This window comes from Electrona antarctica (assembly GCF_951216825.1).
Source record: "Electrona antarctica genome assembly, chromosome: 18".
Lineage (NCBI taxonomy): Eukaryota > Metazoa > Chordata > Actinopteri > Myctophiformes > Myctophidae > Electrona > Electrona antarctica.
Genome location: NC_136799.1, coordinates 40403815 through 40420936, shown reverse-complemented (window position 1 = coordinate 40420936; position 17122 = coordinate 40403815). Strand labels below are relative to the sequence as shown.

Genomic DNA, 17122 nt, shown 5'->3' with positions numbered 1-17122 from the left:
GTTTTACACCTCTGCTGCTTAGCGGACAGTGTGGTGTTGTAGAGGAGGTCTCCCCGGACGCGTGCATATGTCACACTAGTCGAAACATAGCAGGGATTTTGTCCAGCATCCACTTTATTAAGTCCATGCACTCCAGTGAATGGACTTGGGCACTCCAGTGCATGGACTTGGGCATTTATCCATTTAGATAACTTTTTTACGTTATTTAATTACTTATTTTTACACAGAAACATAATGTGTGTCTTCACAATAACTGTAATGTAATAACAATACTAATAATGTAATGTAATAATTATTTAATTAACCACGCTTTTATTCTGAAAGTCTTAAATTTGCTAGCTCTCTGGCAGGAAGTTCTAGATTTGCCAAAAGAACGGAGCCTTGCACAGTGCAGTCAGTGCGCTATTTCCGAACGCGGTGATGAGTGGAAGGTGGACGGGAAAATAACATCAAGAGAAAACGTTGTCTGCAGACTATGCATTACTGGCCTGTGCATCTGATAGCCAAGCATTCTGTTAAAATAGAGAAACAATTGCTCTATTGCTGGAGATCTGGAGTCTGGAGTTGTACCGTCCATGATAGACTGACTAATGAAACATTATTATTATTTTCCCGTGCAAATGTCATGTTGAAAAAATAGCTTTGGCGTTTGGATGGGGGGGCCCTCTAGTGGACAGAACGTGCATACAAAACTTGATATTCTGTGTATAGAGGTGTTTTTCAGTAGGCTATAATGAGCTAAAATAAACAATGTAAATATTCGAATATTTTCGAAAATTACAAATAATGAAGGAATGAAATTCGAATTGGATTATAGAGGTGAACTGACAGCCCTAGTATGTATGTGTGTATGTGTGCGTGGACATGACCTGGATACCGTAGGCTGGCTCTAGACCGGATCCCATTAGAGCTGGCACTAAACGTTAAATAGACGCAAAGTTATGCAGGTCTTCAGGAGCAAAATACGAGTTAGTTACAGCCCCTCTTGGTCAAATCTTCATCTCATATCCATTTCTACCGTTTAGAACTGACAGCTCCACTGTGCATTTCCTGAGAACGTGCTTAAACATGCATCATGCCACATTCATGTCGAGTGGAAACTGGTCAAAATAAAATGGCCTAATAACGTGAGTTGTCCTGTCCTATCCTGTGTGTGCACATGCATGCATGCATGCCTGTGTGTGCGTGTGTGTCCATGTGTGTGCGTGTGTGCGTGAACACAGGCATGGAGGGCGATGGGGAGGTGATCATCAGCCCGGTGCCGAACTGCAGCCACTGTGAGACGGGCGAGTGCCACGAGGAAGGGGGCGGCACCGTCTGCTACTGCGACGACGACTTGCTCCTGGCCCCCGACGGCGTGTCCTGCATCAACGCCACAGGTATACTGGACAGCGCCAACACCACCTGGACAGTCCATTTAGACCTGAGAAATATACCAATGTCTTCAAAATCAGGACAGTTTTTCTGAAAAACCATATGTTTCTACGTCAGTGGTTCTCAGACTATTTCATTAAGGCCCCCCCCTAAAATGATATGTAATTGGCCCGCCGATCCCCATCTGAAAATATGTTGTTCCAGGCAACCCCCATCAACGAATCATATAGGGCCCAAGTAGTTAAACATTATACATATACATTATACACATACATTATATATTAGGGCATCATTGGCATCCTGACACATAATATGCACACAGTCTCTAGACACTTACATAACAGACTTGGGCATTCTGGCACACGTACAGTACTGTACTTCCCTCTAGGCATTCATGCATGCGTCACGCACGCACGCACGCACGCACGCACGCACGCACGCACGCACGCACGCACGCACGCACGCACGCACGCACGCACGCACGCACGCACGCACGCACGCACGCACGCACGCACGCGCGCACGCGGACACAAACCACAGAGGGAGATACGTGTGTATTATATACTTGAGGGGATACTTTAGTATGGCATTGAAAATAACTGAGAATCTCCAAACAATAGCAGGAAAATATCCATTTTGTTTTGGTGTGTGACATCACCACATAGAAGACGAGGGGAAATTCCAACCCTAACCTCTAAACCTAACCTCTACCTGTCGAATCCTAACACCAACCTGAATCGAATTATTTATTTTTTGACAATACTTATATAGTATTATTACTATTTATTAGTCATACAAGTGCACGCACGCACGCACGCATGAACGCACGCACGCACACACGCAGAGACACATACCGTATCACACTCAGCTCAGAAATGAATCAAAACAAAACCAAATTAATTGAGTTGAATGTAATTGTACCTGTAATAGAGTGCAAATTAATGAGCAGCTAATAAATTAACGTGCCGAATTAATTAAGCCGAGGCAGCTCCTACTAATGTGTCCAATCTCGTGAGGAAGTGTTCTTTAATAGTGACATCTTTATCACTCAATAATTATCAGTCCCTGGGATTACCCAACCCAGGGGGTCTCCAATGTTGTTCAGCTCTTAGCTGAGAGAGATGAAACAGGGACTACATACCCTTGTATAAAATTGTGTTGCAGATTGAAGTTTTTCATAGCATTCATTAGCATTCACAGCAGGGACAATCCTTTTAGTTTTCTAATAAGGGATGATGACGAATTGTATTGCCTGATTCATGTTGCGTTCACAATGCAGCAACACCAACCTAGGCGGTGCCGTGTCATTGTTCCGACGGCTGATTTTTCCGACGGCGTGTTGATCCGACGTGCCGCATGAGCCCGGTCATTTCGCCCACCACAACCAGCACGCAGATAGCAGAAACTATACCGCCCACTCTGTCGAGGCACACACAAACAAACAAGCCCTAATACCACCACTTTTACAGAACAACATAAATGATACAAACCAAAAGACAACTACACAACCCTTTGTTGCTCTCACAAGAATGATGCTGGCAAAAGGATTCAAGATAGAAGAGGGTTTATTTGTCACTCACTGATACAGGTTCAGTGAAATTATCATGATGGCACTGGCAGAGTGGCAGTATGCCCGGACCTTTCCTGGTGGCCTGCCGCCTATTGGCCTGCCTGCCTGTCAAAAAAAAAGATAAAAAGGGGGGGGGGGGGGGGGATTACAAAAGGCTTGGGTTCAAAAGCGACGAAAACCATGACGAGGAATGTTCGTCGACCATATTTGTTCAATGACAAAAACCAAAATAAAAACTAAAAAAGGCCTCACCGTGGGTTTGTTGGGCTTCCTCCTCACGGAAGACACAGGCTGGGTGCCGTCTACATTCCGGCTGTCACCCGTCTCTCCGGTGGTCACCAGACTACTCCTGGTTGTTACTGTATGTAGTCTATTCCTATAAGTCTAGAACGGAAAAAGAACATTGCATGGATGCACCTGGGACGTATCCTTAATGACTGAAACTGTCTATTGACAGTTATATTGACAATTTTGCCAACAACTAAAAACTAGGCGGAAATGTCAGGGAGGGACTTACTGGTGAAGAGATCCAGTAGAAGTTATTTCATACTTGGTCGCGGGTGTTGCGCTCTGACAATAAGCCGTTATACAAGCTCACAGCACGTTGCAGCGCGGTTCTGCATGCAGCCAAGTATGAATCAGGTATTCAAGCATCAACGCCTGCCAAAAACAAATGTCCAAAATAGATTGACTTGAACTTGAAAACGAGTCTAAAACTAAAACATTTCAGATGACTAAAATGATACAATCAGACTGAAACTAAACCAAATTGCTCTGCGAAAGTTAACACTGCCACCCCATTAGCTACAAGCAGTGCAGGAGGTGTGGAGAGCGAGGGTGCACTGTAGAAGGAAATGGTGAAACAGAAACAGGATGATTGATAGACACTTCATTTGCAGCCAGTTCAGATTCTTTTTTTTAGGGATGCGTCGATGTGACACGTCTGGCCGATACCATAACCGATCAACACTGCTGTTATGGTCGATAACCGATATTTACTGGCATAATACACACTGAATTCCAAGACGAGGGATATGCACCATATTGAAATGTTGCCCCATATCCCAAAATAAACAGTTTAAAGTATTCTTTTTCATTTAAAAATGTTCCAACTTTGTTGACCCTCTTAACGCTTCTCAAGAAAACACTGATTGAATCTGCAGCCTTCACACAGGGATTATTCAGCTTTGCATTCAGACACAAAACATCCTCACGTATACCACACAGAGTAGTCCAAATAACACTTGGATCCCTAAAGAATGTGATATTGGCATTGGCTCTAACACCTTGGAGAGGAGATATGTGCTGCTGTCAATACAACCTCTAGACAATGTCAAGCTTTAAAAGAAAAAAAGAAAAGTTGAAGGGATGGAAAGATTTCTCTGACGGAGGCTCTGCGAGGTCACACATGCAGGCCTCTGTCAGTCTGACTGTCTATTTATCTCTCTCACTCTCTGTCTCTCTGACTCTTGTCTGTCTGGGAGTCTCTTTGTGAATCTCTCTGTTGCTGTCTGTCTGTCTGTCTGTCTGTCTGTCTGTCTGTCTGTCTGTCTGTCTGTCTGTCTGTCTGTCTGTCTGTCTGTCTGTCTGTCTGTCTGTCTGTCTGTCTGTCTGTCTGTCTGTCTGTCTGTCTGTCTGTCTGTCTGTCTGTCTGTCTGTCTGTCTGTCTGTCTGTCTGTCTGTCTGTCTGTCTCCTCTCTCTCTCTCTCTCTCTCTCTGTCTCTGTCTCTCTCTCTCTCTCTCTCTCTCTCTCTCTCTCTGTGCCTACCTGCCTGCTTGTGTGTGTGCGCGCCTGTCTGTCTCTCCCTGTGTCTGTCTCTCTCTCTCTGCCCAGCGTGTGTAATTTATATCTTATTAAAACCACCTAAATGAGATCTCCCCATCATCACTTAAAAGGGGTGAATTGACACGCAGCCACCGGCCCGTACAACGCCTCAAAGCTGCACTCTGTCATCACTATAGCCCACCTAATTAATGACGTCTCGGGGGAAATGTGCGTGCCCGTCGAGATGAATGCTAATACATGGCTCGGGGACGGTGGGACGGTGAACGCGTGTGTAGTTTGTGTTGATTTTGGCGACTATGTTGGCTGCCTTTTTTCACTGACGGAAACTAAATGTGTGATATAACCACGTGATGACTAAAACTAGGACTAAATATATTGTCAACGGATGAAAACTAGACTAAATAAAAATGTCCTGGAGGGACTAGTGGAGAAGAGATATAATGGAACTAAGACAAGTCATGTTATGCCTGGTCTTGTGTGTGGATGTCCGGGCTCCGAAAATGGCGCCCACATTTTCGGGCATTTTGTTTTACTATAACTAGGCGTAAGCGTAAGACATGTTCCTTTTATCGACTGAAATCATATGATATTTAGTCGACTAAAACTAAAACATTTCAGATGACTAAAAATGCGACCAAATGGGATGTTTATGCAAAAGGCCATGACTGTGACTGAAACTAAATCAAAATGTGCCGTCTCTTCCAGAGGTGTCCATCCTGCCCCAGCAGCCCTCCCTGTCCCACCTGGCGCTGGGCCTCTCCGTGGGGACGTCGGCCCTCATCGCTGCCCTGCTGCTGGCCGTGTCCGGAGTCATGATCAGTGAGTGACAAACCACATGTGGCCTCTTCCTTACTTCCTCCACCGGTGTTACTTACAGTTGGGTGCCACCGATATTGTCCCTTATCATTTGACCCATTTAGGCCTGACCTCAAAATTAAAAAGAAATCCTTCTAAATCCTCCAGTTTTCTGAAATAAATATTTTCACGATTTTTCAAAAAATAGCAGACCTACAAGCTCGTAGCGCGCCACTCGGTGGCGCGCTATGAGCTTGTAGATCTGCTATTTTTCAATAGCTAAATTATAACATAATGTTTAAAACACCAAAAGGGGTTCCCGCCCAAAATGGGTTAACTGTCCTTTTGCGCAGATCACGCAAACCTCAGCAAAAAGAAAAGGACAATATCGATGGCCTCCAACTGTATACCAATGTTGCTTAATGGTAGGCCCTGTTCCATTTGGTGTAGCACGGTGGTTCTCCAACGTCTTTATTTCAACAAAGGACCCCCATAAGTGTGCAAATGGAACCAAACAAACCCTTATTATGGGTCCATTTGCACTCACACACGCACGCGCACACGCATGCGCACGAGCGCACTCACACACATCGCTCCACACTCATTTACTTGCTGATAGACAGACGAGAGAGAAACAGAGAGACACCGAGAGAGAATCTAGAGTGCAGACATTCTCATGATTCTCCGCTTTGAGCCTCCAGACACATCCAGACATAGAGCCACCCCCCCACACACACACACACACACACAGACAGACACACACACACACACACACACACACACACACGCACACACACACACACACACACACACACACACACACAGAGACACAGACACAGACACACACTAACACGTACGCACGAGTTTGTATTACTATTGCGAGGACATCAACATTTCAGGATGCCAATCGAAAATAGCCAGGAAATCTGTCCCTTTCTACAAGCTTATAGTCGTAGATGTGCTATTTTCCGGTTGCGTGACACCTTAATTGCCTTGCAACTAAGTGTGAATCAGTAACACCCAAACCAACACCTAAACCTCTAAATGTCGTAATCCTAACCATGCCATAACCTGATGCTTTTCCTAATTGTAAGCCTAATTCTTAAAGGTTTTTCCTTTTTCCTTTTTTTTTTTTTACCATAAAACACAATGTCTGTTTATGAAATTCTGCTTTACTTTCGGTCCTCACAAGTATATTAACACACTTGCACGCACGCACGCACGCACGCACGCACGCACGCACGCACGCACGCACGCACGCACGCACGCACGCACGCACGCACGCACGCACGCACGCACGCACGCACGCACGCACGCACGCACACACATAGACACATGCACGAGGGGGTGCGAGGGAGTGTGGCATGCAGTGCTGAGGAATGGAACGCACAAATGACGGATGGCTGCTTGAGCGCCGCGTGACAACGCTCATACATTAGGCCCGGTGCACGTGGTCAAACTAAATATGTTGCACGTACGTACGCATGGGATGTGTCGTGTGTGCGCACGCACGCATGCACACATCACATGCAAAGTAATGTGTTTACAGCTCAAAACAGTGAGAGAGAGAGAGGGAGCGAGAGAGAGTGAGAGACCTGTCACAATGATTACGTAATGGCCTGATTCGCAATTATTTTGCACAATCTCCATAATCGTTTCCACGTTCACAGGCCTATACATTTTCAAACATTTTCCAAAATGTCATTTCTTGATTATGAAGCCTTTTTATTCATGTGTGTGTGAGAGAGTCTAAGAGAGAGAGAGAGTGAGTCAGAGAGAGTGAGTCAGAGAGAGAGGGGACAGAGTCTGCATACCTTGTATTATGTCTATTCTCCCACATAATGTATGAAGGCATTCATCCTGGGAGTATACAGTAGGCTACTGTATATTGTCGCTGTCGGATAGATAGCCTTAATGCATGTCAAACTTTCACTTTAAAAGAGTTTCGACAATTGCAGATCTACAAGCTCACAACTGGTGTGTGTGTGTGTGTGGGGGGGGGGGTCCTTAAACATAAAAAAAGCTAGAACCGATACTGACTGTACTGTATCGAAGGCAGGCAGCGATTTATCTTTGGCCACTGACCGTGTTCTTTCCGTGCTGGGCAGGTTGTGTTGTTGTTTTTTCTCCATGAATAGCGTGTGTCCGCTGTCCGCGTACATTGTTTTAAGGGCGCGGTGCCGCGTTATTATGGATCTCACCGCAGTTCTAGGAAAGCCCCGCTGTGATTGGCCAGTATAGGCGAAGCTGGGTTGAAAACGCAGAGATGAAGTCAGTGACGCATCACGGCCACAGGCGTAAGTGGCACTTGCGCAAATACTCCGGTCAATGACTTTGTAAACGGTGCATTTGTATAGCACATTTATCCAAAGCGCTTTACATAGATTGTGCATTACATTCACTGATTCACACACTGATGGCGGAGGAAAGCAATTGAACATGGTGGACCCTGTTGTAAACAAGTGTAATGCTTAATTGGGTCGTCCACTCACAGTTAACAGCCTTTGTATTGAGTTTGTGCTCGAAATGTACTGTAATTCTGCAAACTGTTAATAAATATTTCAATCAATCAATCAATCAATCAATCAATCAAGGCACCAAACTGCACATCAGGAGCAATTAGAGGGGCTCAGCGTCTTGCTCAAGGACACTTTGACACTAACTCTGGGGGAGCCCGGAATTGAACTGGGGAACCTTGGCGGTTCCCATCCGGCTGCCACTTGCGCCCCTTGGCCCCCTTGGCTGTACTTTCTTGAAGCTCAATGCGCACAAAGAAATGTGGCCGTGGAATTGAGAGAATTGTAATAATAGAGATGTGTAATAATAAAGCCTTATTTTCCTGCCGCGTGACCTCCAGTGTACAGGCGCAAGCACACGGAGCTCCAGTCCATCCAGCTGGAGCTGCAGAGCCCCGACTGCAAGCTGAGCAAGCTGCGCGCCTCCACCATCATGACCGACTACAACCCCAACTACTGCTTCGCCGGCAAGACGGCCTCCGTCAACGACCTGAAGGAGGTGCCCCGGCGCAACATCTCCCTCACCAGGTACACGTGGCAACGGAATAGGCTCTATACAGTATATGTACGCACACACCATTTTGGAACGAACTCGGGCTCCTTCCCTATAGAGCGTCGCAGTCCCGCCTCCTACCCTGGACCAGGAAATGAAACCCAATGCATTATTCTCATAGACATTTCTTAAAGTATTTATTTAAAGACGGTTACGCCGCGGACAAAGCCAACTCGAGTCGTGACAACTCATGACAACACAAACAATATTTTGGACCAAACAAATAATTAGAAAGAAGAAAAAAACGGCAGGTTACAACACTTTTTTTGTTGTTTTTCTTCTTTGTAATTATTTGTTTGATCCAAAATATTGTTTGTGTTGTCATGAGTTGTCACGACTCGAGTTGGCTTTGTCCGTGGCGTAACCGTCTTTAAATAAATACTTTAAGAAATGTCTATGAGAATAATGCATTGGGTTTCATTTCCTGGTCCAGGGTAGGAGGCGGGACTGCGACGCTCTATACTTCTTTCACAGGTGTTCCCGATGATACTATATGTAGTGAAGGCTCTCTTCCATTCTGGTCAAACAGAGTCAGGGTGCTGCTATTGTGCATGTTGGCACACTGGAAGCACTCTGCTACACCGGTGGGTCTCGAAGTGTCCTTGAGTGGGTTCCACATGGCCATGTACGGGCGTGTAACTCTTGAGTGTGTACAAATTTGTACACCCTCAGAGTTCTGGCGGTCCTGAAATTAAAAAAGTTTGAGAACCACTGCACACTAAATGGAACAGAGCCTTAATTAGTATCATCGGTAACACCTGTGAAGGAAGTAGGGAACGGGCGTGGAAGTAGGAAGAGTTATTCTGTGTGCATAGAGCCCATTGCAGTGGTGGAAAGTAACTAAGTACAATTTTGAGGTATTTGTACTTTACTTGAGTATTGCCAATTAACAATACTTTGAGGCAAATGTTGTACTTTTACCCCACTACATTTATTTGAAAACTACTACTTTGATTATTATTACCAAAACATACATTAAAGGTATATTCAGTGATTTGACTTAATCTAAATATCACTTATTTTTTCTTTTTTTCTGGATAATCCTCCCTACTATAGAGTGTGCTGACCATATAAGGAGCTCCTCCCTGTCCCCAGTGAGCCCCTGGGGTCAAAAAACCCTAGTTTCAGTTTTGGTGGCGGGTGGCAAAGCCTTCATCCAATCAGGATGAGAGGGGCCTTCCTCCGATCATGATCGAGTGGGGCGGGCCTTGGTGCACATGCTGTTGGCCTGTTGCACTTCCCCCCACTGTAGAGCGTGCATGTGCACATTTTGTTACCGGGGCGGACTGGGTGGTTTTCCAAATCACTCAAATCACTGAATGCTCCTTTAACCACTTCAGCCCTATACACATTTCGGCCATTGAAGATAGCCGATCTACAAGCCGATCTACAAGCTCACAGTAGATCTGCTATTTTCAAAATATTTTTGTATACATTTGAAAACTTGAAATGGGACATTCTGCATTGTGAGTACTTTCTACTTTTGGTACTTTAAGTACATTTTGTTGCCAATACTTTTGTACTTTTACTCAACGACATTTTGAATTTCCGGACTTTCTATATTGCAGTATATTGGTGCTTTTACTTAAGTACTTTTTTCCACCACTGTGTACAGAAAATACACACAATCATACACACAAGGATAAATGCAAGAAAGCCAACGGCTTATTTCCATTGCAGTCCCTGACCGAAGCCAGTCTTCTAGAATAGATAGAACCTTGGTTAACATCTGTAGCTCTGCAGGTCTTTTCCCTCTTTGAGATATAGAAGTGAAATCGTGGCCTGACTGAGAGCATGCTGGGAGAGTGACTCACGCTCCAGTGCCTCAGCATACACACGCAACCCTAGAAGCGGGATTAGTTTGCCTGCAGATTCTTTTTTTTTTAACCCATTTAGGCCTGACGTCGAAATTTAAAAAATATTAAATAAAAAAAATATATATTTTTTTAAAAATCATGACAATTTTCTGAAAGATTTGAGGCACATTTTAACGATTTTTCAAAAATAGCAGACCTACAAGTTCATAGCGCGCCACTCGGTGGCGCGCTATGAGCTTGTAGATCTACTATTTTTAAATAGCTAAATTATAACATAACTTATATAACCACCAAAAGGGGTTCCCGCTGAAAATGGGTTAAGAACTCAATCGGGATTCTGGAAGCTGTCCGGCCCTGGAGCTTTACCCACTCTTCATCTTTTTAATTGGCAATTAAATTCAATTTCTGCCGCTGAGATACCGCTATCAAGATCTGTCTTATCTCGTGGGCCTAAGGTCTTGAGATGCTCAAGACTATCGGAAAGATGAGCCATCGAGCACGCCATCGCAATTTTCGGTGGCGTTGGGGTCCTCTAAATTGATTATTTATGCCTGTTTTCTCCGTAGTTATTCCGTCCGGACTGTCTGTCTCTGGTCTTTTGCACTTTTTTTTATTTTTATTTTTTTTATGATTTTTATCCCACGATTTTGCAACCCAGTTTTTTCACCCAGTGCCAATTATCTAATGTAATCCTCGGCGCTACACTTCCTCTGCCAACCTGGGGGGGCAGCGGACTGACCTCATGCCTCCTTCTATGCATGAGGAGTCCAAGCTGCTTCTTTTCACCTGACGGGGGGGGGAATTTCCCTGGCCGGACGTAGCGCGTGGAAGGAACACGTTATTCCGACCAGTTCCTTTCCCCTCCATCAGGCGCCCCGGCTGGCCAGGGGGAGGTAGTTTTAGAGACCAGGATTACTGCATGTTTTTGTGAGGGTACCTACCCTAGGGGACACGAGGAGAACATGCAAACTCCACACTTTTGCACAGTTGATTGGTTGATTGACCCTCTTTTTTGGGGGGGTGGGGGGGGGGATATTTCAGCCATTCATTGGGGAAATTGGGGGTCATGTGATAATGTATAACATGTCCTATTCCTCCAGAGTATGGTAATTCATTCAATAGTAATGGGCTCAGGGGCCTATATCACCACCATCCATGGTCGTTGTAGAACCACCACAAACAATGTATTTTCTTACTTACTTACTTACTGTGTGTGTGTGCATGCGTGCGTGCGTGCAAAAGGCCGTGTAAGGTACAACACCATGGTGTGTGTATATAGTTAACTGTAACATAGTAGTTTACTGGCTCATAAAAGTCTTGATGGAACAATTAAGGTGAAGCTCAAGTGGTTTCCGTCAGGAAGGCTATTCTCTCCCTAAAGAGGTCAGCGGAGGGGACTGCTGGGTGTCTATAAATCTACATCATTCATGAGAGGGACTAATTAAGACACATCAAGGCGTCCTTGACCACATTTGGTTCAAACTGGCTTCATGGAACATCTGTCAACGGCACGCTTTCATCATTTCCCACAGGTTACATTAATTGCCTGTGTCTTGGCAACTGATTCATTGCCAGAAGGAATTATGTCGCTTTAAGTAAATAGGAGGCTAAACAAAATCTCCGTCGGAAAAAACAAAAGACGTGGATTAAGTCAACACATTGCCATCAAGTCACGCCACGAGAATCAATGTGTCGATTATTCAACTCACTGTGTAATTGTTGTCTCACCTAAAAGGTTTTCAGGAACAGATACTGTAGTATTTTATAGGGTTTAGCTTGGAAATTACCGTAGATTGTTTGTTTACCTCCTCTGTGTGTGTGTGTGTGTGTGTGTGTGTGTGTGTGTGTGTGTGTGTGTGTGTGTGTGTGTGTGTGTGTGTGTGTGTGTGTGTGTGTGTGTGTGTGTGTGTGTGTGTGTGTGTGTGTGTGTGTGTGTGTGTGTGTGTGTGTGTGTGTGTGTGTGTGTGTGTGTGTGTGTGTGTGTGTGTGTGTGTGTGTGTGTGTGTGTGTGTGTGTAGGGGTCTAGGTCATGGTGCATTTGGTGAGGTTTATGAAGGCTTAGCTGTGGGCATACCAGGAGAACCAAGCCCAATGCAAGTAGCTGTCAAGGTGGGCTCTCTCTCTCTGTCTCTCTCCTATTTAAATACACAAATAGTCTCTGTCGGATGGAAACCTCATAATTATATGAAAACGGGGAGGGCATGAATAATGAAACATACAAAACAGACATTGGAGAAAATAACAGATCTAAAAGCCCAAGCTTGTCCATCTGCTACTTTTGATGCTTTTGTGTGTATCTTAGCACAACAAGTGCACAGAGATGAGAGGTTTCTGCCCGACGACAGGTAAAATTATCCATGTGTCAATGCTGTGGGACTGGAATTATGTACTCGTTGTCACAGTGTACTTACACCATGCTTTTTTTTCTGTCATTGGCAACAGACCCTGCCAGAGGTTTGTTCTGAGCAAGACGAACTAGACTTTCTAATGGAAGCTCTGATCATTAGGTAGGTACCGCCCGCACGCACACGCGCGCGCGCACGCGCGCGCGCACACACACACACACACACACACACACACACACACACACACACACACACACGCACACACACACGCACACACACACACACACACACACACACACACACAGTAGGTATGTGCATTTGGACCTTTTTATGGTAAATGTTTCGTCATAGCAATATATCAAGTTGCAGTTCAGATATAGGGCTGAAAACTCGTATTTGTATCTCATTCCGCACGGCAGTTTTCTTCTCCCCAAATGTTTTTTCATATTTTCTAGATATTGTAAAATATTGTGTGAGTGACAATTATAGATTACATTTAAGTGATTTATTCCATCGCTGTTCATAATAAATTAAATTTACATGATTTAATTTCAGTAAATGTCAGTCATTAAAACGGTTGGTGACACACATTCCGTCACACTGTCCGATCCCTAACACGCACACACACACACACACATGCGCACACGCACACACACACACACACGCACGCACACACATGCACACACATGTACACACGCGCACGCACACACACGCACGCACGCACACGCACACACAGTAGCCTACTCTATCCACCACATGCAGACGCAGTGTTACTTGGGCCTGTCCTCTGTGTGCTGGCTGATGATGTGTGCTCTCCTCTCAGTAAGTTCAGCCATCAGAACATTGTGCGCTGCATCGGTGTCAGCCTTCAGGCTCTGCCACGCTTCATCCTGCTGGAGCTCATGGCTGGAGGAGACCTCAAGAGCTTCCTCAGGGAGACCAGACCCAGACTGGTGAGGCCAGCACACACACACAGTACACACAAACCACGCAAACAAACATACCCACGCGCACGCACGCACACACGCACGCACGCACTGACACTCACAGTACCTATAAGTACTGTACACTTGCTCATGTGCTGTAGGCTATACTCATAGCAGCACTTCGCCCATTTTCAACATATCTTCTTATATGTGACCAAATTTTACTGAGGGAATCATAGCTTCAAATTGACATATTGGTTGTTCAGTTTGACCCACCATTTTTGGAGTTATGGCTTATAGAGTAATGTCTTGCAGAAAACAGCGAGTTGAGCAAACAGGCTTGTTTGCTCAACTCCTAGCTACATGTTTAAGCATTTATTTCATATTTACATTTCGGTTTCAGCTCTGACACTTATTTCAGACATGCTCTAGTATGATAAGAGTCTGCCTGTGCTATAAACTCATTTTGGGGAAAAATATACGTTTTTCTCCTCTGGAGAAAAGAAAGCTGGAATTTGCGCGATGGCAGGCTCTCAGTCAAATCTGGTCACATACACACATGCATACGTTAATCCTATTTTATGTTTTGGCTATACGGAAATAGCAGAGAAAAAAAAACACTTTTACATTTGTACTCTCAAGTAAATTATTATATTGATGCTAATACTTTTAATCAAGTACATTTTGAATACAGGCCTTTTACTGTACAGTAGTTGTAAGGCCTGTGTTTTTATATTGAAGTATTGCTACTTTTACACACACCCACATGCTAGTGTATGAAATAGATTGTAGTCTGTGTACTGTCCAGGTTCAGTATCTGTACCTGCCTATCTGCCTGACCCCTCACTGTGAAGCCTGATGCATTATCCTTTGTTGCACAATGGTGTCCTGTGGCGAAAATAGAGGGTGTGCGCTGCGTGTGACAACATCATCACCATCATACCCGGAAGTTATGTGGGAACGCACAAAACATGGCACAAAACTACTTTCTGGCCTTGACAGCCCATACATCCAAACAGAAAAGTCCTATCTGATTACATTAGACAGCGTTAAGCGACGTTAAACTCAATTTGCCTCATAATTATATGAGGTGAATAATGAAACGTACAAAACAGACATTGGAGAAAATAACAGATCTAAAAGCCCAAGCTTGTCCATCTGCTACTTTTGATGCTTTTGTGTGTATCTTAGCACAAAAAGTGCACAGAGATGAGAGGTTTCTGCCCGACGACAGGTACAATTATCCATGTGTCAATGCTGTGGGACTGGAATTATGTACTCGTTGTCACAGTGTACTTACACCATGCTTTTTTTCCCTGTCATTGGCAACAGACCCTGCCAGAGGTTTGTTCTGAGCAAGACGAACTAGACTTTCTAATGGAGGCTCTGATACATCCAAACAGAAAAGTCCTATCTGATTACATTAAACAGCGTTAAGCGACGTTAAACTCAATTTGCCACTCGCTTTATGCATGCGCATACCCTCTATAGCCGATCTGCTTTTTTGTATGATTCATGCTTTAAGCTCCCCTGACCACCACATGGGGGAATTTATTCATTTCAGATGGTCACTGTCTGTATCTCTTTGCTGACTGCTAAAAATGGTGCGTGCGTGTGTGTGTGTGTACGTGTGTGCCTCTCTCTCTCTCTCTCTCTCTCTCCCCCCCCAGGAGCATCCGTCCAGCCTGTCCATGGTGGATCTCCTCAACGTGGCCAGAGACATCGCCAGAGGCTGCCAGTACCTGGAGGAGAACCAGTTCATACACAGGTGATTGTTGTTTTGCTAATTTGTGCACAGGTGGTTGTCATTTTGCTTTGATTTGTACGTATGTGTACAGTGGCTTATTATAGTCCAGTGGATCTTATATTGGGAGTCGGTTCAGCCGTATAGGGGTGAGACATGATGTTATACAATATACATACTCATCATTAAATGAGTATTTCACCCAAACATGACTTATCTTTTATCAATTACACACGCCATGAAGCCTTGAATATGAGATTTTGTTTTTGTCGCATTCCTAAGCCAATAATTTGATGACCAGCGGAGTCTCCGATAGAAGACTCAAAGAGATATAGAAGACTCAAAGAGCAGCCGGTCATCAAATTATTTAAAAAAATCTCCATGAATTCAAGGTGTCATGGCATGTGTAATTGATAGAAAATAAGTAATTATTTGGGTGAATTCGTTCCCGTTATTTTTTAAACCACTGTTTCAGTTGTCATTTGAATGCTATGAGCCTGAGTGTGGACTGGTTACCTGAGAGAACTTGTGCGAGCCTGCTGATCTGTATATAATGTTGCTGCTGGTACTTATTTTGTTATGTGGTACGACTGGAGCTTAGTTGGAAAAGTTGAGTTGAATAGATTTTTTTTTAATTGCCCCTTAATTGGCCTTAACAGTATAGCCAGTTGGGGGAAAACACAAATTTTACCCTTGTGGTCCTGGTCCACATTTTAAATACTCACAATTCAATCACAAGACAGAACAGCTTGCAACAAACAGCACAAACATATATACAAAAACACTATCTGTTAAACGAGGTCACCATTCACCACCCGGCTCCCCCCAGAACACAGAAAGCGTTGAAGTGAAGCTGACCACGCTCGCCTTGGTTGTTTTGTGGCTTTTGTCGTTTGAACACAGCAGATGGGGTGGCTGCATTTCCCATTATTTGCAGTCTTGTTTGCTAAATGTTTGTCACCATCCATCCATCCAACACGAACTCTGTTCTGCAAATAAAAGAAAGGCTCTGAAAGATAAATGTTTTGAACATTCTCATCTCACTATTAGCCTGGCATTCCTATTTGGGGCATGTCAAATGCCAAACAAAAACTAAAAACTTTAGAAAACAATAAGTTGCATTGTGGTGTAACACATTGTGAGAGCTTGTAGGTCGGCTATTTCCTCTATCCGTCCATTGTACGACAACAATTCGAGTCAAAGTTGTTTCCCCATTTCAGTCACTTCTATAGGTAATCCTTCCTTCCTTCTGTCCAGCCTCTCTTTGATGTCCTGGTGGAATTATTATGACAAACGAGACCAATTAAAGCACGTTTGCTCAAACATGGCGCGGTAAAGCGCCATCAATCCGCCTAATGGCCGCCTCTCCTCCGGAGGCTGCCGTCTAGGTTCTATACAGCCCTCGCTGCTGCCTTCATGCCTGTCTATGTTAACAACGTAACATTCACCCACACTGTCCTTGAAACTCATTTCATCTTTTTGTGTAGGTGTGTTTACTCTGCGGTGAGTTCAGGACCGGTGTGCAGTGGATGGGAAGTAGCTTTAAGTACACATTGTTGCTGTCAGGAAGAAACCTCTTGGCTTCATAGTTAAAGCTTTTGTGGTGTTGTTCTTTCTTTCGTAAATTAATGCCCTACTTTATCATACTACAGTGTCACACAAAAGTATCAAAGAATAGCAGAACTACAAGCTTGAA

At 44.3% G+C, this 17122-nt stretch overlaps 1 protein-coding gene across 1 annotated transcript in view; it reads left to right on the top strand.

The window, feature by feature from the left end:
- The window catches only part of alk (ALK receptor tyrosine kinase), a 794509-nt gene that overhangs the window by 758459 nt on the left and 18928 nt on the right, over positions 1-17122 (top strand). The window contains exons 18-24 of the mRNA XM_079527540.1: positions 1224-1379; positions 5436-5549; positions 8383-8569; positions 12430-12520; positions 12854-12918; positions 13580-13709; positions 15353-15450. Coding sequence (XP_079383666.1) covers positions 1224-1379; positions 5436-5549; positions 8383-8569; positions 12430-12520; positions 12854-12918; positions 13580-13709; positions 15353-15450 — 841 coding nt within the window. The remainder of the gene's footprint in view (positions 1-1223; positions 1380-5435; positions 5550-8382; positions 8570-12429; positions 12521-12853; positions 12919-13579; positions 13710-15352; positions 15451-17122) is intronic.